Here is a 26,883-nt window from a genome sequence, read left to right on the forward strand (position 1 = left end):
TAGCTCAGTTTCTCATGGGCGGGCCAAATTCTCTGGGCGGGCAAAGCAGAGAAAGGGGAGGTAACCTTTCCCCGTATGACGACATAAAGGGAAGCTTCCAGATTGGGCCGTCTGAGCTTTCATTTTCTCAAAGGCGAAGCAGGATACCCAGGGCTCGGTTTACACCTATCGCCATTTCTAGCCACTGGGGGACCGTAGGCAGGCTAGGGGAACTCATATTAATGTTAAAAAACATTAACAACATAAAGTTACATTTTCATGCCATGGGACCTTTAAAATATCCAAAACCACTAGAACAGGAGGATGCTGCACACTGGTGGTGGATGAGGAGATACCCCCTGACAATGTAAAGCGCTTTGAGTGCCTAGAAAAGCGCTATATAAATGTAATGAATTATTATTATTAACAGTGTTATATATTTTGCTGACTTGTGTACTTACAGCCTCTTTGTTTATTTTGAATACGCGCACTCTAGTGGCGAAAATTACATATCGTGCCTTTAATTTAACTAACCCAGCTTTATACTTTAATTTGCTGTTTTCACCATGTTTGACCATATTAAGAAATGTAACAGCATTTAAAATGAGGCGACACTCCAGAAGACTGTAAATCAGTTGCTTGTGTTTGTAGGCACATGTCTGAAAAGGTTTGTTTGTGTGTTTGTTTGTTGCAGAGACTCATTGAGACCGCACCCTTCGGTGAAGATGCGGAGAACATCAGCCAACAAATCCTCAATCACAACAAGTTCCACAGTTCAATCCAGAGAAGCCCGGAAGTAGACAGAGCGCGGGATGAACTGGTACATTGTGTGCACTGCACACACGCTCATGCTAATGCAAACACAGGAATTTGAATGTTGATTCGAAGTGGCAGTAACAGGATATTGAATTGAAATGTAACTAAAATGCATTCAATGCATGCACTAACATTCAAATAAATTCACATAACTGCTTCAAGTGTTGTTTTATAATAGATTTCATTGTAAGAATGACAAACATGTACTGACAGAATCTTTCTGCTTCAGCTGCAGAGCAGAGAAAAGGCCGGACTCCACGCTCTGGACCAAGAATGGGACAGTTTACAGGTCAGCTAATGAAACATCTCTCATTTCTCTTTATCATCTCTGAGATGTTTCTACACTTTGATCAGAGTCCATTGCAGGTGATTCAATTCAATTGCTTATACACCGTCAAATAGATTATATATAAATGTGTTCGGTTTTGATTCACCTACTCATTTTTACCACATTTTAGAATAATAGTAGAGTTATCAAAACTGTATAGTAATACAAATGGGAATATTATGTAGCAACTATTGTAGACTGTAAATGTTTAACAGATCAGTACTCTCCAGTGTTTGCGCTTCTCTCAATCGGATCTTTTCTTCTTTCTTACGTGTAGAAAATGTCCCACACGCGTGTGGCTCAGCTGCGAGACCTGCAGAACATCATCGAGGAGATCTCCAGAGCCATCATATGGGTCAACGACAGAGAGGAAGAGGAGCTGGTGTTTGACTGGGGCGATAAAAACATTGACAACTACATCCCACGAAAACAAGAGAGCTACTCGGTGAGGAGACACACACAAGCATTAGAAACTATTATACAGTAATGCAAATGATCACAAATGCATATTGAATTGGTATAGTGATTTTCACAATTTCAGCTTTTACAGTAAATGCATGTTTCAATGATACAATGTCATTTGACCCTAATGAACTGAGAATCTTTCAAAGTGTTAATTAAAAACTACTGCAAACTTTAATGTTAACCTTATTGTAAAGAGTTACCCAGTTTACATTTCTTTGTTTGTATACATTTATTAATTTAGCGGACACAAAAAAATGCAAAAAATACAGAAAAGAGAACAAGGATTACTTAGTGATCAGGTGGTTGTCGACTCATTAAATTCAGAATTTTGCTTAATTCTGAGATACATGCATTGATGAAATACAACATGTACACGTGGGAAAACGTAAAAAAATCACATTCAGTGAAATTAAGACAATGAAAAAAAATAGTCTTTCTTACCTATGCCAGACAGTTATTTCCCGTCATGTAAATGCCTGATGATTTTAGCTTATAAAATACATCCTTCCTTCCAGAAACTGATGAGTGATCTGGAAGAGAAAGAGAAAGAGCTGAATAAACTGAAGGCAAAGGTGGACATCCTCCTGAAGAACCAGCACCCAGCATCTGACAAGATAGAGGTGAGGAAACATCTTCACGCTCAACTTAGAGCATCTGTGACAAAACAGTGGCTGTGAAAACTTGCCTCATTCATGCTAATAAGGAATTCTGCACATCACTTGCAAATAAGCACTTTTCTCTGGTTCTTTCAGGCTTATATGGACACACTGCAAACCCAGTGGAGCTGGTTACTGCAGATCACCAAGTGCATCCATGTTCATCTGAAGGAGAACGCTGCTTACAGCCAAGTAAGGCTTTGTCGTTTGATGTATATATATATATATATATATATATATATATAGTCCACCAACGTTTACTATCCAACCTGACAGAACTGGAGAGGCTCTGCAAGGAGGAATGGCAGAGGATCCCTAAATCCAGGTGTGAAAAACTTGTTGCCTCTTTCCCAAAAAGACTCATGGCTGTATTCGATCAAAAGGGTGCTTCTACTAAATACTGAGCAAAGGGTCTGAATACTTAGGACCATGTGATATTTCAGTTTTTCTTTTTTAATAAATCTGCAAAAATGTCAACAATTCTGTGTTTTTCTGTCAATATGGGGTGCTGTGTGTACATTAATGAGGAAAAAAAATTAACTTAAATGATTTTAGCAAATGGCTGCAATATAACAAAGAGTGAAAAATTTAAGGGGGTCTGAATACTTTCCGTACCCACTGTATATTAGTGCTGTCAAACGATTAATCGTGATTAATCGCATCCAAAATAAAAGTTTTTGTTTACATGATATATGCATGTGTGCTGTGTATATTTATTATGTATATATAAATACACACACATGCATGTATATATTTCAGTAAAATAGGTTATGTTTATATATTAAATATATTTATTTATAATATAAATGATATGAATATAAATATAAACGTAAACATTTTCAAAATATATACTGTATGTGTGTGCATTTATATATACATAATAAATATACACAGAACACGCATATATTATGCAAACAAAAACTTTTATTTTGGATGCGATTAATAGCGATTAATCATTTGAAAGCACTAATATCTATATATATATATACTGTATATATATATTTATATATTTTTTTCAGTTTCAGTTAATTTTATTTAAAGTTTTAGTAATTTTGTTGTGTTTTTGTCATTTTTTAAATATACAAATATTCATTTTATTTCAAATAACGTATATTAATTATAATATTAATTTTGTTTCAATTTTAAAGTTGCAAGTTGCAAGTGTTGCAAGCAACTATTTTATTTTATTTCAAGTAATGAACATTTTTATGCAAAAAATAAAAAAAACCCTCGTACATGCTCAAGTGTTCAAATGTATTTAAGGGAATTTTATAATGGCCAGTTTTGTTGTAAACAATTCTTAGAAAGCATCAATGAAGATAAGCTTGGTTGTCTTTTAAAAAGACAAGAAATTATTTATTTAGTTTTTAAAATAGTATAGTGAATAATGCTGCCTTAAATTTCGACTTATTATTCACACAAAATCTTTTGGCTTCTGAGGGCTTGGAATATATAGTGCACAAGGAGTATGGGTTACTTTTATGATACTTATAGTACTTGGTGATTTTTGTGTCTGAAACTCGAAAGCCCCAGTCCACATTATTGTAATTGCATGGAAAAGAGCAACCAATCCTTTCTTCAAAATTTCTCTTTTTGTGTTCTATGGAAAAAACTAATACAGGTGTGGACCTGAAGGGGAGCAAAGGATGAAAGAAGGCTTATTTTTGTTATTATTCTTTTGTAGTTCTTCAAGGAGACCAATGAGACGTACACCAGACTGCAGAAAGACCACGAGAGCATCCGTAACAAGTTCACCTGTGACAAGAACACACCTCTGGAGAATCTGACAGAAATGCTCAAAAACCTGGAGGTGAGACAAAATCAAACACCTGTAGAGTTAAATCAACAAATATATAACACATGACGTACTATAACGTCATGTGACTGCACTATGCAAAACACTGTGTGCACAGAAAATGTTCCCGTTCTTCATCAGCGTGTAAATAATTGTGCTTGTGTGTGTGTGTGTGTGTAGAAAGAGAAAGAGAGGATCATGGAGAGTAAGAGGCAGGTGCAGACGCTGGTCAGCAAGTCTAAGAGCATCGTGTGTCTGAGGCCTCGTAACCCAGAGGAGAAGAGCAGCGGCCCGGTCATCGTCAAAGCCCTGTGTGACTTCAAACAGGACCAGGTCAGTCACTCTCACATACAAACTGATGTCTCTTTATTTTCTTTGTAATATCTGAAAATCTATATATATTTATTTAGTCATGTGTTATTCAGAAGGACTTACAGTGATTTATTTCCCGAGCATGTTAGTTGCGGTTTGAACAGGAAACTGAGGACGGTCTATTTTCATAACAGATGAATGAAAAGTCTTCAATTGGTGCACAACTAGCTTCACTTTTAAGTTACACAATGACTATAAAGTAAAAAAAACTGTACAGTAATAAATTACAAACATGTGACCGCTCATCGGTAGATTTCTATATTCATGTGCCATTGCAATGTTGATTTATGCAAATTATGATGGCATTATAACATTTACACTAGAGCACAAAAGCACGTCAATGGAAAGCTTATTTATTCAGTATTCAGATGCAATCATCAACAAAGACCCTTATGACTGGTTTTGTGGTCAAGGGTCTCATATGAAACACTGAAATGTCGTTTGACATTTACAGAAGGGCATTCTGAAAGGGAACGAAGGTATCCTGAAAGACAACTCTCAGCGCAGTAAGTGGCACGTGACTGGACCTGGAGGACTGGAAATGCTCATCCCATCGGTGTGTCTGCTCATCCCACCTCCAAACCCTCTGAGCATCAGTCTGGCACACAAGTACGACAAAAACACGCATGCACACAGATCAGAGTGCAACAAGACATGCACTGATGAACTGCTTGCTTGACAGGAACGAGCAGTACTACGAAGCCATCATGTCCGTCTGGAGTCAGCTGTACATCAACATCAAGAGTCTGATCTCCTGGCAGTACTGCATGAAGGACATCCAATACATCAACTCCCTCACACTCTCAATGGTATGAACTGATCGGATGCGTCTTTCACTCTATGCCATTTATGCTTTTTACTTAGCATTATGTCTCCATCATTTTTTGCATCTCGTTCCCTGTCTGTTTTAGCTGTCACAAATGCGTCCTGAAGAGTATCGCAACATTATTAAGAACCTGGAGCTCCACTACCAGGAGTTCATGCGGAACAGTCTCGGCTCTGAGATGTTTAGCGATGAAGAAAAGAGAAAGATGGAGATGCATTACGCAGGAGCTCAGTCCCATTATGACCGGCTGGTGATTCAGCTGCCTAACTACAGTAAGACACTTGCACACAGCATCCAGACGCACTTTATAATCAATATACATGAACGTAGTGTTACAAGTTGTCTTGGTACGGATATCAAAGCCATGTGATGTTTGCAGAGTGACTTCAGTGATTAATGTTTATTATTAATCCAGAGATTGGGTCTGTAGAAGAGTTCATCTCTGATTTACCATCAAGTAAATATGATTAGAAAAAAACAATGCAAAGAGTGTTTGAAACAGTTAATACTGAAGTTCATTGATTGGCTATTTCTACACAAATGTCAGTCTACCGAAATAATCATTTTACTTCATTCACAAACACAAATAGACAAGTGACATAAATTATGACTTCATGCATACATCTGCCTGAATCTGCAAACTGATGTTGGATGCATGGAAATTAATCCATCTACACAACATAACACTCAGTGTTCAACTTCACTGGAATTTAGCAGATCTCCCGATAAAGCTTCAGATCACACATCTGTCTTTTTTCTTAGTTCAGGCCAGAGTTATTCTAGTTTACTAAAACTGAAACTAAAACAATGAAAGAAAAACATTTTCATTTCTTGACACACACACACACACACACACACACACACATATATATATTTTCCAGCTAATTCAATTTAGTTTAAATTGATGTATAATAACTAAACTAAAAAAAAAATAAATAAAAAAAAACGCACAACAAAATTTAAAAAACAAATTTAAATTAAAATGCAATGGGAAAAAATATTTAAAAAATTAATAAAAATAAACAGAAAATATAAAAATTATGATTATATAATTATAAAAAATAATATATAGATTCAAGATATTAATAAAAACTATAATAGTATCTCAGTGATACTAAAATAACAGTGGTGCAGGCAAATTGAGACCCAAAACGACAATAATATTAGGTACTTAAACTATTAATGTACTTTTAAACAAGAATTTAAAAAAGAGGCTGGACATATTTCAATATAAAGTGTCTCCCTCGGGTCCTTCACCCTGCCTTCACACATATCTTTACCTTACAATTTAATTCAGGACAAATATGAGCAACTCTAGTCCTGGGCCACTGTTCAGAGTTCAGCTTCATTCCTAAACATATACTTGAAAATTACAGGAAGGATGTTTGGAGACTAAGGTTAAACCCTCCAGGACCAAAGCTGCCCATCCCTGCTTTAGGACACCTTCATTCATTTACTGTTGCTTTACAGCCTAACTGTTGTGTTATTGTTTTGTCGTGTAGGGGAGAATGGAGTAAGAACAGAAGTGGTGAAGGTGGAGACAGATGGGAAGGTGGTGGTGGGTAACGGGAAGTTGGTGAGCTCAGGGCTGAGCGTGAGTCTCATGTCAGATCTGAGTGCTCTCAGACGCAGGGTGGAGGTGGCGGAGATGGGCTTGATCCAGAACCTCCACGTGCCTCTGAAGGAGAACGGCGTACAGGAGTGCTCCCAAAGACTGGTGCTGCTGCAGGTACAATCAAACACAAAACATCACTGCTAATGGCACGGTCTGCTAGAACAATTACTGATGGGCCTGTATATCGACTGATACTGAAGATCAGATTTCTGCATTGCTTACAATTATAGACACAGTCTGACTTAAAATGAAAATTCTGTCATCATTTGCTCACCCTCAAGATGTTTCGAATCTGTATTAGTTTCTTTCTTTTGTTAAACGCAAAAGAAGATATTTTGAATAATGCTGGTTACTGAACAGCTGACGGTAGCCATTGACTTCAGTGGCATAGAAAAAAAAAACAATGGAAGTCAATGGCTACCATCAGCTGTTTGGTTACCAATATTTTTCAAAATATCTTCTTTTGTGTTCAACAGAAGAGAGAAACTCATTTAGGTTTGGAACAACTTGAGGGTGAATAAATGATGACAGAATTTAGATTTTTAGGTGAACTATCCCTTTCATGAATAACACACAATTAGTTGTACTTTCCAAAATCTTACTGAAATCACTTAGTGATCATTGACAACACAGACTGGAGAAAATTCTGTTAAATCTTCTTTAGTCAATTAAAGGGACAGTTCAACCAAAAATCGAAATTCTGTCATCATTTACTCAGCCTCATATTGTTCCCAAAAGACCTAAGTTTGACTTTAGAACACAAATTAAGATATTTTTAATGACGGTGAGGAAATTTTCCCACCAGTTAATCGATGTGTGACAACACCGGTAATAAAAGAGGCGTTCCCTCTTTTCCTCGCTTTCCTTCGCTTTTAAATAGCTTGTAAAAGCGGCGTGCGCATTTTACTTTCACTTTCAAATAGCGGCAATTCGGAGTAACGCAATTGTTCGTTTTTAGTCCGTTTGAATTTTCCCTCTTTTCCTTGCGTCTAAATAGCTTAAAAGCGCCGTGCACATTTTACTTTCACTTTCGAATTAGCGGCAGTTAGGCGTCAATTGCTTGAATGCAACAACAAAATACAACGTCAAACTCACTTTAGTGAGTCACTTTATTAACAAAGCAAATAAAAATACACCATGCTATAGGGCAGGCGATGCCTAATATAAAATAACAAATAACTTACATAAAGTTTAAATGTACAAAACTGGAAACAAGTAAACATGTATAATATATAACCAAATAAATAAGAAACGTTGAACGTTTTATTAGCAAAACGAGTAAGAAAGCTTGGAGGCACGGCATACAGCTTGATGTCAAATAAAATAAATAAATGACACAAAGTTTAAATAAAGTAAAAATCAGCAAACAATGTGGAACCAATTAAATAAGAAACTAATGTTTAAAAAAATCACCTTAGATAAACGGAAAAAGTCAACAGGCTTTTCAAAATCCAAAATATTGCCAAACAGGTGCTTTTGCATTTCGTTTCGAAACTAAATCATCCGCCATCGTCTTGTATGCCACATTCAGTTTTTAATTGTAGTGTCTGTTCTTTTACTGTACTAAATGATTTTTATTACTATAAAAAATCAAAACGACGGTGGGGGTCGGTGGGCAAGTGATGTAACAGGTGTTGCGGCTTAACACCGGTATCACCGTCAGCACCGTCTATCGCGGCAAGCCTAATCTCTAATCATTTTTGTCTATGCCTTGAAAGTCTATGCTACCAAAATTTTCAAGTTTCAAAAATGCATAAAGCACCTTTCGGACTGTAATTATTTCTTATGGGGATAAAATGAAATTTCAACATATATAGGGGCTAGTCTGTGATTTTCATTGGCATCTAAATCCAAAATGTTGATTTCTCTCACCACACACAGCTGAATTTCCTACTGATCTCGGAGTTTACAGGAAGGGACCAATTGGAAAATAATTTGTGAATCCTTTTTGGCCACTGCCACTTCATATTGCAACTAAAAAATTAATTTTTAACACTTTTTTAGGGTTGGATTATTATGGCAACTTTTGATTGATTGTATATTATATTAAAGTGCAATGTTTTGTAGAAGTCTATTAATAGTGCTAGTGTTAGATTGGGGACTGTGACAAAATAGTCGTGGCCTGGGGAAGTCGTGGCCTAATGGTTAGATAATCAGACTCATAACCCAAAGGTTGCGGGTTCGAGTCTTGTACTGGCTGGGATTGTAGGTGGGGGGAGTGAATGTACAGCACTCTTGCCCATCTTCAATACCATGACTGAGGTGCCCTTGAGCAAGGCACTGAACCCCCAACTGCTGCAGCAAAAATGGCTGCCCACTGCTGTGTGTGTGTGTGTGTGTGTGTGTGTGTTCGTCACATCTCCTCTTGATTCATATGAGCTAGTTTTGAGTTTAATCAGTAAAAATGATCTGTGTCTGGTCTGTATGGTCAGGTTGTTCATCGTGATCTGGACTCCATCCGGGACGAGTATCTGCGTCTGAGGGAGAAGATCTTGCGAGAGCTGGAAGGAAGCACTAACGCAGAGCAGACCCGCTACCTGCGCTCTGAACTGGACCACATCAACCAGAAACTGGGCAGCCTGCAGGGCTTCTCAACCGCTTATATCCAGAGGCAAGAACATTTAAAACAACCGATATGGCATCTATTCATTCTATTAATATTTTGATTTTGCTCTCTTCCTAAGCCTGCTGAAATGTCTTGCTGTCTACAGGAGACATTTGAACCACATAGAGTTTAGCGTGCTTACACTTTACTTGTATGCTTATAGTTATTTATAGTCGTTCTACTAACTATAAGTAACTTTGCAGCTACATGTCAACTAAGATTATTAGTTGACTGCCAGGTTATGGTCAAGGTTTGTAGAATAAGTCGGCATATGCTTACAGTCAGTAGAATGTGTGTTGGACATAACTATAAAGTGTTAGCAGATATTAAGCAAACAGTCTACTAATACTCTAATGACTGCTAGTTGACATGTATTTGCTTATAGTTAGTAGAATGTCTGAAGTGGACTAGTGGAATAAAGTGTTACCTGGCTAATCTATTGGCATTATACTAAATATGACATTACACTCCCATCTTGCTGTACTCAAAATGCACATTGAAATGGATTAGGTCCAAAAAGCACCAGTATGAAACAATCTGAGACAAAAGTGGACAAAATAAGGATTCGAGTTCTCTTTCAGGCACAGGGACAGTGTGAACCTAAAGAACTGGGTCTTTTTTTTCTTCTCCTGATTCGCTTTTTGGTCCTCTTCGGGGGTCCGATTTTGGTTAAAGTGCCCATAATATGCTAATTGGCACGTTTATAATTTTTAATGGGGTCTGCTAGAATATATTTACATGACTTAAAAATCAAAAAACATTATTCTTCTCATACTGGACGTTGCTGCAGCTCATCTTTTCATGCTCTGTCTCTTTAAAGCCAGAGTTTCTGAAAAGGTCTGCTCTGATTGGTCGGCTGGCCCAGTCTGTTGTGATTGGTCAGCTGATTAGAGCATGTCGGAAATATAGCATCCCTTACTATAATTGGGTTTCATCTCTAGAGGCTTCATTAGCAGCTGTAAACAGTATTATATCTATGGCGTCAGTATTGGAAATCCATAAATCCATACAATGTTTCTTTTTCGCTCTTGCAGCGTAAATAAGCAGTGTATCCTTGACATCTAAGATCCAAGAACATATATAAGCTTTCTCATTTAATTAACCTATGAATGGCTTACTTATAGTTGTTTCTGTCCATCAAGGTTAGGTGTGACAGGAGAAGGTATTAGTGTGAGAATTAATTAGCAGTAATTTTCTCACAGTTTTTTTTTCTCATAAGGATTTGTCTGTGTTTCCAGGCTCACTGCTGTTCAGGCTCTGCTCCAGAACCTCCTGCAGGCTGAGGACATCATTAAAGTCCATGAGGCTCGTCTGACAGAAAAAGAGACTTCTTCTCTTGATCTGAACGAAGTGGAAAAGTACCTCATGACTCTTAAGGTGAACTTAATATTTTTATTACTGTAATAATTAATATGACCCCTTGTCTTTTTTAACCAGGTACATAATGTGTGTGTGTCTGAGTTATTATAGTTAATTAAAACAAAAACTTAAACTATTTTTGTAATAAAAAAATGATAATTTCTTGAAATAAAATAAATGTTACCTCAAATAAAATACACTATATAAAAAAACATTATTTCAGCTAGTTGCCAAAGCAACATTTCTTATTTGAATTTAGTTTAACTTGATGTAATAAAATAACTACAACTAAAACTGAGATAATAATTAATAAAAAAAACTATATAGACATTTATTTATGTATTTATTTATTTATAAAACAAAAACTACTAAAAATGACAAAAACGCGCAACAACTAAAAAAACTAAAATTAAAATGGAAAATGTAAATATTCATAATATTAACAAAAAACATTGTGTGTGACATGCACCGTCATTTTGACCCTAAAACACATTTTGAGTTTTATGCACTGAATGAAAAAATGATAGGATTAGGATTATTGTATATTGTAAGATATAATAATTTAATGGTGGTTGTCATGAAAAATTTTATAAATGCCTAAAAATAAGTCATTTTTGACTGAATTAGGAGATTTATTCAAGCATACAAATTCAATAATTAAAATAAGTATTAGAATTAAAATAAATGAAATTCTTAAAATATCAATAAAAGGTTAAATAAAAATATAACACATTTACAATACAGTATATTCAGAAAGTATTCAAAACCCCTCTTTTTTCACACGTTATTATGTTGCAGCTTTAAAGGAAAAGTCAGTGTTGTAGTCATGTAAGTCCGAGTTAAGACAGAGACCTGAAAAGAGTCTAAATTGTTCAGACAGTGTAAATATGGTTTCTTTAGGGGTGATGGAAAGCCTCTTTTCACACCAGCGTCACAAAAAAAAAAATGTTTTTCTTATAATCGCATGTCTCCAAAAATGTCTCGTCTTGACTTCCGACTCAAACGATTGTGCATGTCACTTATATATTTCTGTTTGATTATGTCTTGTGCCGTGCAGACGATGAAAGCAGAGCTGGAGCAGAAGAAAGGTGTTTTGAAGGCTATGGAGACTGAGCTGTCCAAGGCCGTGCACTGGAACAGTCAAATAGACAAATCTTTCCACCAGTGTGATGTGGACCTGTCCAGATACTCAGAGCTCGCTGGACAGATGACTGACCGCTGGCGCCGAATTGTGGCTCAGATTGATAGCAGGTATTGATAAATATGCTGTTCTGGCAAGAATTTCCACATGCACTTTTGGGATGCACAATGGTAAATGGTGTAGAAATGTAGAAAGTATGACCCACCATAGTTTCATTCAATTTCGCGTGCTTGTTTGTCAGGGTATGGGACCTGGAGAAACAGGAGAAACAGCTGAATCACTACAAGCAAACCAACTCCATTATGAACAAATGGATTCAGGAAACACGTCAGCGCCAAGATGCCCTCCAGATTACTAAATTCAACAGTCTGGACAGTTTGATGGACCACCTCAACCAACAAAAAGTCAGTGCAATACACTTAAAATAAAATACCCACATTTGGTTAAGTGTACAAAGTCTAGCGAGGTGATTTTCAAGATGAAATTATCACATTGACAAGATCACCTTTCCAAAAGGTACTAATATGTACTTTTAAGGTACTAATATGCACAGGGGTAAATTTCTGAGAGTATGCAACGGAGGCACTTTTAACACGCCAGAGGTGTAAAGTTTGGTTTTTAGTACCTGAGAACCAAACTTAAGTAAATGTAGAGATACTGTACAGCGAAACTGACTCCATTAGAGTCACCAACTCTAAAACCACTTCGGTAAAACGTCTTAAAGTATCTGATTTAACAGTACTCAAGTATTTTACTCAAACTCAACATAGGCTCAAAGATGCATTAGAGAAATGCCAGTGAAAAACGAGAAACAGCTGATTTGCGAGGAGAGCAAGCACGTTTATTTTCCAAAATAGAAATAAAACTGAACACCTTTATCGCATTAAATGAAGGTCGTCACAGCAGCCACTTAAACGCTTAAAGTCTCGGTTAAGCTCAAGCTCTCCCACTATTTGATCTTATATTTTGTAAAATGCATTTTTTTTTCTCATCTGAATTTAAGGAGGCTCTACTTCTGTTTCTTAACTTGCTTGTTAAATACCTGTAAATAGTATGAAAGAAAAGTAAGTTTGGATGGAAAATACTAAAATATGGCCTCTCTATCACCAAAGATAGAAATATGAAAATGTGGAGAAGTTATTTTAAGTCAGTTGTGTCATGGAGCATCAAGACCCTCTGACAGTAAGAATGAAGTGCACATAAAAAAGGCCTTTTGAACAAGTATCATGTGGTTCTGTGCTTCAGATCTTGTTGCTCTCCGCTCAGTAATGTATGTCCGTAGTGCAATTTTAATTTGATTATTTAAGATTTTACTGATATATTCTGGTTAAGAAAGTGAATTTTGGATTTGGATAAAGATTGCGTAAAATATTTAATTGAGAAAATGATGTTGTCAATGAGCAGGCGCTGTATTCTGAGATCAAAGGAAAGAAAGAAAAAGTGGATGATGTGGTCAAAGATGCAGACACGTGCGCTGCCTCCATAAAGGTGAGACTTCTTGTTTTGATCATTACAAGAAGTATATGCAAATTATGCAAAAGTCTCAGTTCTCATATAACTGTTTTCGCAGGACTATGAGCTCCAGCTGGCATCCTACAGTGCAGGACTGGAGACGCTGCTCAACATTCCCATCAAGAGGACTATGCTGCAGTCTCCATCCACTGAACTGAGGCAGGAGGTAATCATATTACATCCAAGATTTAAAGATTAGGTCCAATGTTTCACACATAGTACAAAACATGATGAATTAACATCACAGTTCGAGTGATTTACTGTATTTTGAGTTTATGAGTGAATTTTCTGCCTTCACTGACTTATAACTGTCTCACTAAAGGCGGCAGAGCTGCAGTCACGCTACATAGAGCTCTTGACGCGTTCAAGCGACTACTACAAATTCCTTGGGGAAATGATGAAAAACATGGAGGAGTTAAAGGTAAATTTATGAAAATTCATGAGATGCCAGTGCCAAACAGCATGCAAATTTATGATCTATATTATTTTAGCTTTTGTAGAAATTTAAGAATAAGGAAATGGAAACATAAACATGCAAAGATGTTGTGAAATCCAATACATATTTAACATTAAAATAGTAATAAATAAAAAAACTGTACATAGGTATTAGGAGCAGGGTTATTATAGTAAACTAAAACTTAAATTTAAACCATTAAAAAATTTAATTACTTGAAATAAAATAAACTGAAATGTATATATGTATCGGTTATCGGTTTTTGCAAATGAACTCTTCATATATATATATATATATATTTATATATTCCAGGTAGTTGGCAAACATTTCTCATTTTAATTTACTTTAACTTGACGTACTAAAATAACTAAAACTAAAAACTAATACTGAAAAAAAACCTTTATTGGCATATATTTAAAAAACAAACTTCTAAAAATGACAAAAGTAATAACAAAATTACTAAAACTTAAACTGAAAATGAAACCTGTAAAAATAAAAACTCATTCAAAATATCAATAAAACTTTATTAGTATCTCTAATGATACTAAAATAACACTGATTGGAAGTTTAACAGACAACGTTTGTTTGAGAATGTTTTCTTTACATTTACAAGTAAATTAGTTTGAAGACTATTTTTGTCACCCGTAACAATTTTGTCACCTTGTTTAGGACACTAACGATTGGTCACTACATAGTCAAGTTATTTTAACAGGTTTAGGATTAAAGCTGAATATTAGGGCTACACTTTCTTTTGATGGACCCCTTTAGAATTCTGTGAACTATAAACAGTGGCGGGCCGTGCATTTTACACCTAGGCCTTCAGTGGCGTCCTACATGAATTAATCAATCTCTTCATACCATCATAATGATGCCACGGCCATAGAAACCATAAATATCACACAGTAATGCAGTATAACAGGGCACTACATAACAGACAGGTATCTTATGTAGCGAGAATGAACACCATTACTAAAGAAAGAAACCCAATTAACAATTGTGCAACACATCATCTGTAGCTGTTTGAAGACTATTTTTGTCACCCGTAACAATTTTGTCACCTTGTTTAGGACACTAACGATTGGTCACTACATAGTCAAGTTATTTTAACAGGTTTAGGATTAAAGCTGAATATTAGGGCTACACTTTCTTTTGATGGACCCCTTTAGAATTCTGTTAACTATAAACAGTGGCGGGCCGTGCATTTTACGCCTAGGCCTTCAGTGGCGTCCTACATGAATTAATCAATCTCTTCATACCATCATAATGATGCCACGGCCATAGAAACCATAAATATCACACAGTAATGCAGTATAACAGGGCACTACATAACAGACAGGTATCTTATGTAGCGAGAATGAACACCATTACTAAAGAAATAAACCCAATTAACAATTGCGCAACACATCGTCTGTAGCTGAAGCATTAACCTAACAAAATGACACAAATACAGTCCATCCGATGTTCTTACAGACATTTATTCACCCAAAACGCATTTATACCTTACAGATAGCATTGGTATAAAACAAATAAGGTGATTACATGTGTTTTAAAGTTGACCTAACAATTTAATGTTCTCTTACTGCTTTTCGTCTTCACGAGTCTCCCCGCCAGTCTGCCAGCGCACTGCGGGAGGAAAATACTGGTTAGCACAGCTTTACTAGGAAAGTGAGCAAGTAACATTAAAATAATTCATACAAGACGATGAAGAAAAGTGTATAGATGTGTTTTAACGTACCTCTGACCGCTGGTCTGCCTCTGCCAGCAGTGCTGTGGCCGGAGGAAAAGACCGGTTAATACAGCTCCACTCGGGAAACTGATATTCTTACAGAAACTTAAACCTGGCTTTATATAGCGCAAATAACATCAGCATGCAACGCATCAAGCGATAAAATAGTCAAACATTAAAATTAACCTACCATACTCTAGTGGTTTTTCATCTTCACGAGTCTTTCACAGAGCCGGTGCTGAGGAGGTGTGTGGTTGTTTTTCAGTCATTAGGACTACTGTTTTTAGATTGACTAAATATAGCATATACCCTGGCAACACGATTGCTGAAATATGATTGGATAAAAGCTCTAATATAAACATACACTGCTGAAACAGTGCAACCAAGAGAAAAGCTATGAAATGAAGAGAATAGACTATTGGAAATAATTTAATACACATTCATGGAAAAATATATTAAACTAAATCAGTGATTCTGATAGTGTTTAGGCCAGCAGAGAAGGCTTTGCTGGCCCTGACGGCCCACCACTGACTATAAGTAACTTTGCAACTCCATGTCAACTAGCAGTCATTAGAGTATTAGTAGACTGTTATGATAGGGTTAGTAGAATAAGTTGACATGTACTTGCAAAGTGACTTATAGTCAGTAGAATGTGTGTTGGGAGCATCAAAATAAAGTGTTAGCAGATATTAAGCAGACAGCCTACTAATACTCTAATGACTGCTAGATGACATAGAGTTGCAAAGTTACTTACTGTATAGTCAGCAGAATTTCTAAAAGGGACCATGAAAATAAAGTTTTACCAGTATTAATAGTGCTGATACCAAGTGCAATACATATAGGAAACAAAAAGGAAACACAAATGTTCAAAATGTTTTCTTAAAAGTGAGAATTTGTTATGCTTGGAACTTGCTACCCTTATCTTACACTATTCAATATGGCATTTTTTTTAGATGCGGAACACTAAAATTGACCTTTTGGAGGAAGAACTAAAACGTCTCAAGGACAACCTTAAAGATCAAACACAAAAGAACATGTCACTGGAGGATAGTCTGGCTCGCTATCGACTGGAGCTGACCCAGTCTAAAGAAGAGCTTATATCTATAGAGGAGATCAAGAGAACCCAGGCTAGGCAATGCAATACTACTCAGGAAAGCCTGGACAGTACCCAGAATCAGCTGAAGAAGTTACAAGATGAGCTGTCCCGCCTCACCTTCCTCATCGAGGAGGAGAAACGCAAACGCAGGCTGGCTGAGGACCGATACACCACTCAGCAGGAGGAGTATGAGCTCGCTGTCCGCAAGAGACAGAAAGAACTGGAGGAGCTCAGTTTGTCCAAAAGTCAATTTGAAAGGGCCATCAAAGAAAAAGAGCGGGAGATTGAACGGCTGAAATTACAGCTGGAGGATGAAGCCTCCCGGCGCAATGCAGCAGAATTAGAGACCTCAAAGGTAAGAACACAGTTGAACCAGGACATTAATAGCCTAAAACAAACTTATGAATCTGAGATCCACATCACCAAGACTAGTGTGCTCAAGGCAACACAACAGAAGGAGGAGCAATCATCAACTCTGAGACTTCAGCTGGATAGGTTAACCTCTGAGAAAAGAGACCTGGAAGAGGAACTCAGAAAGCTGCAGCTTTCGTTCTCCCAAGTTGAAGTGGCACGAAGAAAAGCAGAAGAGGACGCTCATCAGCAAAGGTCTTCGGCAACCGAGGGGAGCAGGTTCAAGAACGAACTTGAGTCACAGATTCAGGTCATAACGCGTCAAAGGGAAGAGACTGAAACGAGATACAGGGTGGAACTGACAGAGGCCAACAGAACTGCTCAGGAAAAGACCCGTGAGATTACCTTGCTGACCCAGAATCTCCAAGACGAGACCAGGCGGAGGAAAGCCTTGGAAGTTGAGAATCAAAGTCTCAGACAGTCTCAGACTGAACTGCTCTCTAAGCACACTTCAACCACCGAGACCATTAACAAGCTAAAGATCTCTGAGCAAGAACTACTCATTATAAAGCGAGACATGGAGACACAAAAGAACGAAAAGAGCATGTTGGAAAAGAATGCCATCAGGCTGCAGAGTTGCATCAGTGAACTGCAGACAAAGGTGAACGAGTTGCAGGCAGAACTGGAAAAGGAGAAGAGGAGTAATCAGGATGAGCTCACAAGGAGGAAAAGGATCGAAACCGAGCTGGAGAGGGTCAATCAGATGTGCTGTGAATACACCTCTACCATCAAAACTCTAAGGGTCCATCAAGATCAGGAAAGTGCCTCTGGACGCAGATATGAGCAGGAGCTTCGTAATTCGAAAGATGATTTGGAGAGAAGCCAGAAGGAATATAAGATCACAGTAGAGAATCTGAACCGAGTCAATGCCGAATTGAAAGCTTTGCAACAGCAGCTTCTGCGGGAACAAGCCCTTGTCCGAGAGGCCAATAAACACAACGATTCCCTCTACAAGACCATAGAAGAAAAGAGTCGAGTGCTAAATGAGAGCACCAGCGAGATCGAGAAGTTGCAGAGCCTCACCCAGAATCTCACCAAAGAGCGTCTGCGGCTGGAGGAGGAACTGAGGACTGTGCGACTAGAGCGAGATGACGTGAAAAGAAGCCTGAGCACCATTGAGAGTGAAAGCGCTTCCCGATTGTCTGCCATTCAATTCCAGTTACAAACCAGCAATAACAGAGCACTGGAACTGCAGGAACTAATCAATGAACTGACTAAAGAGAGAGAAAATTTAAGGGTGGAAATTGCCCAAATCCAAAAGCAGTTCTCGGAGGTATTTTTTTCTGAGCGACATCAGTTCATCAAAAATGCATCACCAATTTAAGCTATATAAAAATGGCTTTGCTGGATAACTCTTTACTGCATAATGCTTTACCTTCGAAAGCACCTTTTCTGCATAACACTGCATGGTTACAATCTTTCCACAAAAAGCTTTTTTAATATTTGCTTTGATAACATAATTTTTGTTGTTCTATTCTAACTATGTTTGAATCAGTATGGTGTTGGTGTTATAATTCTTTCCTTTGTTAAATCCTCTAAATTAATTATAATCTGACACAGTTCATCAATAAATCATTTCTCTTTTATGTTCACAGACATCCATGATGATCCAGCGATCTGATGCCAACTACAAAGAAATTGTGCAAGAAAGAGATAGTCTTCTAGTCAAACTGAAGCTGTCGCAACAAGACAAAGACAAGCAGCAGCGCTCCGAAGAAGAGCTCCGGCGCATCAAACTCTCCTTGGACTCTGAGATCAAACAGAAGCAACGTCTCCAGGATGAAATTGATAAAATTACCAAGGATTTCAAGTACTGGAAAAGCCAATACGAGTTAAAGGAAGGGCAGATCAGACAGAGCGAGTCAGATCGAGACAAAGTACAGAGAGACAAGGCCTCCTTGCAGAGTGAGATCCAAAGATTGACTGCTGAGCTGAGGAGTCTGGAAGAACGCTTCAAGAATCGTCTTCAGAGCTCGGACAAGGAGATCTCAGAGCTCATAATTAAGAAGGAGGCTTTGGAAAGGGAATTGAAGTTATTGCAACAGCGTCCGGTTGCATGTTGTCGGTGTACACAAACCAGTCAGTCTGTCTCTGAGAGTAGCAGCCAGAAACTGACCGTGAAAGGTCTCCGTGGTGAGGTCTCACTCACAGAGCTTGTAGACTCCAACTTGCTTGATCAGACCGATTTGGATAAAGTAAACCGAGGACAACTAACAGGCAAAGAAATTGAGGACAGACTCAGATCGTACCTAGGCGGCTCTGATTGCATCGCTGGTATCTACGATGAGGCCAATGATAGGGTCTTGCCCTTTTACCAGGCCATGAAAGATGGTCTACTTCGTCGAGGAACCACCCTGGAGCTCCTGGAAGCCCAGGCTGCCGCTGGTTTCATAATCGATCCAGTCAACAATGTCTGCCTGACAGTGGACGAGGCATGGAGGAGAGCTCTTGTGGGAAAGGAGTTTAAAGACAAGCTTCTGTCTGCTGAAAAGGCTGTGACAGGATACAAGGATCCTGCAACAGGAAAGATCATCTCGCTCTTTCAAGCAATTGAGAAGGAGATCATAGAGAAGGGTCATGGGATTAGACTGCTGGAAGCTCAGATAGCCAGTGGTGGCATCATTGATCCTAAAGGGAGTCATCGGATTGATGTGGAAGTGGCTTACAGGAAAGGTTACTTCGACCGCGAAATGAACGAGATTTTGACATACGAGGGCGATGACACCAAAGGTTTCTTTGATCCCAACACCCATGAGAACCTCACATATCTACAGTTGAAAAAGAGGTGCATCAAAGATCCCAAGACTGGGCTTATCCTGTTGCCTTTGAAGGACAAGAAAAAGCCAAAGCAAACGACGTCTCAAAAAAACACACTGCGCAAGAGGAGAGTGGTGATTGTAGACCCTGACACCGGCAAAGAGATGACCGTACGAGAAGCGTACCATCGTGAGTTAATCGACTATGACACTTTCCTGGAGCTTTCGGAACAAGAGTGCGAGTGGGAGGAGATCACTATCGAAGCATCTGACGGCAGCAAACGTTTACTTATTGTCGATCGCAAAACCGGAACCCAGTATGACATTCAAGAGTCCCTAGATAGGGGAGTTATTGATAGACAAACTCTGGACAAGTACCGTGCCGGGACTCTGACACTCCACGAGTTCGCAGGTCTGATCACAAGTAAAAGCAGCGGTTCTGAGCTTTCCATCTGCTCCAGCAGTCCTGAGGATGTTGTTACTTGCAGCAGTCCAACACAGATTGCGCCATCATCTCCAACCATCCGCAAACGTTTTGCTAGCGTATCCATTACGCTCTCCCCTCCATCTGATATTTTTGATGACCAGAGCCCCGTGGGAGCCATTTTTGATACAGAAACCCTTGAGAAGATAACCATCCCCGAGGCACAGCGACGTGGGATAGTGGACAACATCACTGCTCAGCGGCTCTTGGAAGCCCAGGTTTGCACTGGAGGGATTGTCAATCCTGCTACTGGCCAGAGACTCTCCCTGAAGGATGCTGTACAGCAAAGCCTTATCGATGAAGACATGTCCGTCAAGCTAAAACCAGCACAGAAGGCTTATGCCGGTTTTGAGGATGTGAAGACCAAGAGGAAACTTTCTGCCGCAGAGGCCATTAAGGAAAAATGGTTGCCTTACGAGGCAGGGCAGAGGTTTCTGGAGTTCCAGTACCTGACGGGTGGAATCGTAGAGCCAGAAACTGGCCGCCGGGTGAGCATTGAGGAGGCCATCCGAAGAGGATGGCTTGATGGCAAAGGGGCACAGAAGCTGCAGGACACGAGGAACTACATTAAGAACCTGACCTGTCCTAAAACCAAACTTAAAATCTCATACAAAGAGGCCATGGATAACTGCATGGTGGAGGAGAACAATGGCATGAAGATGCTCCAGGCAACTTCGATGTCTACCAAAGGTATAAGCAGCCCCTACAACGTGTCCTCGGGAACAAACTCTCGTACAGGATCCAGAGCAGGGTCTCGTACCGGCTCAAGAAGTGGATCACGCAGAGGCAGTGTTGACTACACCTCTTCGGTTACTTACAGCTACATGTCATCTTAACTATAGTGTAATTCCTATGCTTAGAATGTACAATTTACATTTAAGAATGATTTTCTATTCATGAGGAAGTATGGTTTTGGGATACAGAATGTAGATTAACTTCTTTTACTAGCGCTGATCAATTGGCTTGGGTGTTTAAAATGTTTTTCGATCTTTATGTTTTGTCAATGCATTGGATTTTTGATTATTTACTCATGGGGAATCTTAGATTTATCATGACATTTAACAATGTTTTCATTATTCCTTATTTGTTTATTCGCTAGCCTATATGTTTTCTAATATCTTCCTTTGCATGTTTCATTGACATTTTACATTTATTAATTTAGCAGACACTTCTGTCTAAAACAACTTACAAATAAGAAATGTAACGAGCAATTAATCACCAGCATTATCCATAGTTTAGAAAACTATATCAGGAAACAAGTACTTTTTTATTTGAAACATCTACTGACATAGTATCAACATGAATCTACTAATTTCAAAGTGGAAATATGATATTGTTTGAGATTTGCTTTTAATAATCTGATTGAGTTTATATGGAGCAATTTCAACAATAAAAACGATCAAATTATAAACTACCATCCTCTCTGGTATTTATTACTACAACAGTCTAAAATTATTTTTATGACACCACATTTGTCAATTTCCTATTACGCTTAACATTTTTTTTCATAGGCATAATTTGCGGGTGCACAGGTCCCAACCACTTTTTGCCACAGATGATTTTGTCCCCAACACTTTTTGAAAACCACTGAAAATATCATGCAGAAGGCTTACAAAGCAAAGAAAAGCCAACCTAATTATTATTTGGACAAATTTGTAATGAACACACATAGGCATACATCGGACACACTGTACATTCAACAATCAGCATCCATGTGCAATTTAACAAAAACATCAAAAAGGAAACCAGAAAACAATGAAAAAACTGGTTCAGAAGATTTTGATCCCAACACTTTTTGAAAACCACTGAAAATATCATGCAGAAGGCTTACAAAGCAAAGAAAAGCCAACCTAATTATTATTTGGACAAATTTGTAATGAACACACATAGGCATACATCGGACACACTGTACATTCAACAATCAGCATCCATGTGCAATTGAACAAAAACATCAAAAAGGAAACCAGAAAACAATGAAAAAACTGGTCATTTAAAACTACTAAAAAACATTCGATATCTCTGCTTCAGTATCATGAACACAAAGTGGCTTGCTTTTTGAGCAGATAAACACTGTGCAAAACAAATGGACCCAATTGTTTGATTTTTTTTCGCGACAAAATAGTCGATTTATTACGCATTTAAACGCATTGTTCTAATTGTTTAGTTGCGCAAGCGTTTCATAAAGACTTTTATTTTGTAAACGCGGATAGCAGCGTCACGTAGACGTGTTACATGTTACATCACTCTGTTCCCGACAGTCTCGCGTAGCAGCTCTCAGCCGGCGAACACTTCCTAAACGGGTATGTTATAACCTTCATTTAATATCTGATTGTTTTGCTAATATAATACAATGTTATAGTTTAATTACAAAGAGCGACAGTGATCACGTGTGCTCTCAGAAACTGCTAACTCTTGAGGAAATGTCGCATCTTTTCATTGAAAGCTGATGATAGGATGTAAATCAAAAGACTGTCATTGCTGGTTATATTTTATTACATATGTGCATCAAGTGAGAACTGTGTAAAATCATGTATTAAGTGGCCTGTGTGCATCGTTTGACCTTCATATAACATGTCATTAGTAACCACTAGCTCAACTCGGTCATCAGTTGAACTTTTCCTTTCAGTTTCCTTGATGTGTTCTTTGATATATCATTAACCTCCTCTTGCTACAGCACACTAATGACCTAAGGTCATGGTTCTAAACTTAAAAATTAAAAATAAAAAAATCACGTTTTACAGTACAATATGGTTCGTAAGTCAGAATACAACTTAATACTTTACTAATTTATTGGCCAGTTTGATAAACTGGCTGATATTAGGCCATTTATTGATTATTTGACGTGGCAACTTATAAACCTGTAACAACACAAAATACAAGTGTGATAGAGAATGTATTAGTTACGCTTATCTAGTGCAAAAAGCTTCAGAGAATGGCACTGTGTCGTTTAATTTATGACATCTAATCTTTATTCAATATTGCCTTTTAGCCAAGATGACTGCCATGGAATACGAAGACAATGAATCCAAGTTGATCAGAAAAGCCAAAGAGAATCCATTCGTCCCTGCAGGTAAACCATTTAAAGATTATAACTTGTTACTTTCTCACGTATGCACTAAGTATTTAGTTTGTATCTCATTATTAAGTCACATGGCTTTTTGGAGCACAAAACCAGTCATAAGGGTCAATTTTTCGAAATTGAGGTTTATACATCATCTGAAAGCTGAATAAACGAGCTTTCCATTGATGTATGGTTTGTTAGAATCGGACAATAGATACAACTATTTGAAAATCTGGAATCTGAGGGTGCAAAAAAATCTAAATATCGAGAAAATCATCTTTAAAGTTGTCCAAATGAAGTTCTTAGCAATGCATATTACTTATCAAAAATTACCTTTTGATATATTTACAGTAGGACATTTACAAAATATCTTCATGGAACATGATCTTTACTTAATATCCTAATGATTTTTGGCATAAAAGAAAAATGTATAATTTTGATCCGTAAAATGTATTGTTGGCTATTGCTACAAATATCTCCCAGCGACTTAACACTGCTTTTGTGCTCCAGGGTCACATTTATAACATCACCTTAACTCTTTCATATATTTCATGTCTCTCTGTGATGTCTCTTAAGGGTTGGCTGGGTTCTTTGGCATTGTGGCGTACAGACTGTTCAAACTGAAGAACAGAGGAGATACGAAGATGTCAGTCCACCTGATTCACATGCGTGTGGCTGCGCAGGGCTTTGTGGTGGGAGCCATGACTTTAGGTGAGGTGCTTTGCTAGGTTTACACATACAGAAATGTATTGTTTAATGCAATATTTTGTCTTTTTGTTTGCAGGAGTGATCTATTCAATGTACAGAGAGTACGTTCTCAAACCTCACGAAGCACAGAAGGCGTTAGAGCAGAAGGCATTGGAACAAAAGTGAAGAGAAATGTGTTAGATTCCTGCGATATCCTTAATACCAACGGTTTGTGTTTATTGCTAACTTTTTAAAAAATAATTTCTTGAAACAGTTTCCTTTTTAAACTTTAATAGACCTCAGAAAAGGAGGTTAGGTTGCCTGGCATGTTTAAGAAACATTGTACAGTATGCGGCGGAATTGTAGCTATTTTGCTACCGCCAACTACTATTTATTTATCATATCAGTAACAAACTGATGAGAACTATTTTAAGATGTGTTTTTGTTACTGAAAATAGTTGGATTAGTGTAATTTCTGCTGAATGCTGCTGCTCTTGTGTCAGTGTTGTGCCCTTGTTTCATCACAGAAGTGTGGAATTAAGACCTTGTAACTCAAGATTCGTTCTTGTATCATTTAAGTCAATAGTCGAAAGAAATTCCAGGACAGCAAACCTAACGAACCATCATCTGAAATCTGACAATGCATTGAACACAATATAGGGACTTCACCACTGCTTCACTGTGTGTCCACGAGGAAGGAGAGGAGCTTGTTCTTTTGTAGATTTATTGATTGATTGTGTTACTGTGTGAGGTCATTATTGCACCTTTTTTTTCATATTTCAAAACGGACACAAATTGTACTTTTAGAGTGATATATATATTTTGAGGATCTCAGCTATCTCGCTGTGTTTATCTTTGCCAATAAAAACTGTTGTAATTCCAATAAACTCTTCTTGTTATTTCACACTCGTGTGTTACTGTGATGTGTGTGCTTCGCAGTCCTGCTCCGGGAGTCCCAGGATAGTACCATAAAGTATACAGTATGTCAGTTTTCTGTATGCATAATATGCTTATGTTGTCAGGTGTGCTACTATAATACAGAATCCAAAATGCTTCTTTGATTTGAACGTCCATTTACAGTGGGATGAATGAACATTTATCTCGTGGTTTACTCATTGTTTGATTAGACTGCCAAAAAATTAGATGTTTTTACACAAAATTAGAATTCATCATGGTTTATATGAACTATTGAACAGCCCGTCACACCCATGAACTGCAACCAACCATTTTCTGCTATCTGTATTTATTACATTTAATCATTTCACAAGACGACAAGTGACTAAGACACTTGGCAGAAATGCCTGTCACCAGTGACTGAAACACTCAGTTTAGCTAAATTTTTCTGGCCTCACTAACAAATCACGTTAGGTTTGCACATCTCTACATAGATGATGTTGCCTAGTTTGTAGTGTGTAAGTACATACTGAATGTTATTGTAGGATATTTTGGACTTGCAGGTCTTTCTTTGGTACCATCTCAGTATCACTGAGATTCAGAACAAAGATGAACAAACACCTTTCCAGGATCTGAGACTGATTTATCAATAACAAAAATAAGACCAAAGCCAAACAATGTGGAATAGATGTAACAGGTACAATGACACTATGCAAACTTTAAGGACAAATGTTGGTGTAGGGTGAGAGAAAATATGGTTTGTACTGTATAAAAACCATTATGCCTATGGAGAGTCCCCGTAAACCATAAAAACCAATGTGTGTGTGTGTGTGTGTGTGTGTGTGTGCCTGGTATTTATCACGTCATGGGGACCAAATGTCCACACAAGGATAGTAATACCAGTCAATTTGAACCTTGTGGTGACATTTGTTTCAGGTCACCATGAGGAAACAAGCTTATAAATCATACTGAATGGAGTGTATTGAAAATCTGAAATAGCAGAAAGTCTCCTGTGAGGGGTAGGTTTAGGGGTAGGGTTGGTGTAGAGCAATAGAATATACGGTCTGTACAGTATAAAAACCATTACACCTATGGAGAGTCCCCACTTTTCACAAATGTAAACCTGTGTGTGTTTGTGTGTGTGTGTGTGTGTGTGAGTGTGAGTGTGAGTGAGTGTGTGTGTGTGTGAGTGTGAGTGTGAGTGAGTGTGTGTGTGTGTGAGTGTGAGTGTGAGTGAGTGTGTGTGTGTGTGAGTGTGAGTGTGAGTGAGTGTGTGTGTGTGTGAGTGTGAGTGTGAGTGAGTGTGTGTGTGTGTGAGTGTGAGTGTGAGTGAGTGTGTGTGTGTGTGAGTGTGAGTGTGAGTGAGTGTGTGTGTGTGTGAGTGTGAGTGTGAGTGAGTGTGTGTGTGTGTGAGTGTGAGTGTGAGTGAGTGTGTGTGTGTGTGAGTGTGAGTGTGAGTGAGTGTGTGTGTGTGTGAGTGTGAGTGTGAGTGAGTGTGTGTGTGTGTGAGTGTGAGTGTGAGTGAGTGTGTGTGTGTGTGAGTGTGAGTGTGAGTGAGTGTGTGTGTGTGTGAGTGTGAGTGTGAGTGAGTGTGTGTGTGTGTGAGTGTGAGTGTGAGTGAGTGTGTGTGTGTGTGAGTGTGAGTGTGAGTGAGTGTGTGTGTGTGTGAGTGTGAGTGTGAGTGAGTGTGTGTGTGTGTGAGTGTGAGTGTGAGTGAGTGTGTGTGTGTGTGAGTGTGAGTGTGAGTGAGTGTGTGTGTGTGTGAGTGTGAGTGTGAGTGAGTGTGTGTGTGTGTGAGTGTGAGTGTGAGTGAGTGTGTGTGTGTGTGAGTGTGAGTGTGAGTGA

General features: G+C 38.1%; 2 protein-coding genes across 2 annotated transcripts; both read left to right on the top strand.

Annotated features, from left to right (window-relative positions):
• Window positions 1-619: 619 nt before the first annotated feature.
• Window positions 620-21,807, top strand: LOC107593747 (desmoplakin-like). The gene is made up of 20 exons (XM_016283605.1): window positions 620-799; window positions 1,025-1,084; window positions 1,401-1,568; window positions 2,104-2,208; window positions 2,341-2,436; window positions 3,929-4,054; window positions 4,220-4,372; window positions 4,866-5,020; window positions 5,094-5,220; window positions 5,323-5,509; window positions 6,740-6,966; window positions 9,285-9,463; window positions 10,696-10,834; window positions 11,874-12,067; window positions 12,199-12,361; window positions 13,362-13,445; window positions 13,528-13,635; window positions 13,792-13,890; window positions 16,603-18,429; window positions 18,752-21,807. Exons 1-20 carry the CDS (start codon window positions 635-637, stop codon window positions 21,230-21,232), a joined length of 6,843 nt encoding a protein of 2,280 aa, XP_016139091.1. The 5' UTR covers window positions 620-634; the 3' UTR covers window positions 21,233-21,807.
• Window positions 21,808-22,605: 798 nt separating this feature from the next.
• LOC107593748 (HIG1 domain family member 1A, mitochondrial-like) lies at window positions 22,606-24,539 on the top strand. The gene is made up of 4 exons (XM_016283606.1): window positions 22,606-22,696; window positions 23,386-23,466; window positions 24,034-24,168; window positions 24,242-24,539. Exons 2-4 carry the CDS (start codon window positions 23,391-23,393, stop codon window positions 24,328-24,330), a joined length of 300 nt encoding a protein of 99 aa, XP_016139092.1. The 5' UTR covers window positions 22,606-22,696; window positions 23,386-23,390; the 3' UTR covers window positions 24,331-24,539.
• The last annotated feature ends 2,344 nt before the right edge of the window (window positions 24,540-26,883 follow it).

Source organism: Sinocyclocheilus grahami, unplaced genomic scaffold (assembly GCF_001515645.1).
Source record: "Sinocyclocheilus grahami isolate Dianchi unplaced genomic scaffold, SAMN03320097.WGS_v1.1 scaffold176.1, whole genome shotgun sequence".
NCBI lineage: Eukaryota > Metazoa > Chordata > Actinopteri > Cypriniformes > Cyprinidae > Sinocyclocheilus > Sinocyclocheilus grahami.

Coding starts and splice junctions, on each gene's coding strand:
- LOC107593747 (XM_016283605.1), top strand. CDS start 635: ATGTCTGAAAAGGTTTGTTTGTGTGTTTGTTTGTTGCAGAGACTCATT. Junction 5,021..5,093: donor AGCATCAGTCTGGCACACAA/GTACGACAAAAA, acceptor CTTGCTTGACAG/GAACGAGCAGTACTACGAAG. Junction 5,510..6,739: donor GATTCAGCTGCCTAACTACA/GTAAGACACTTG, acceptor TTTGTCGTGTAG/GGGAGAATGGAGTAAGAACA.
- LOC107593748 (XM_016283606.1), top strand. CDS start 23,391: ATGACTGCCATGGAATACGAAGACAATGAATCCAAGTTGATCAGAAAA. Junction 23,467..24,033: donor GAATCCATTCGTCCCTGCAG/GTAAACCATTTA, acceptor ATGTCTCTTAAG/GGTTGGCTGGGTTCTTTGGC. Junction 24,169..24,241: donor GGTGGGAGCCATGACTTTAG/GTGAGGTGCTTT, acceptor TTTTGTTTGCAG/GAGTGATCTATTCAATGTAC.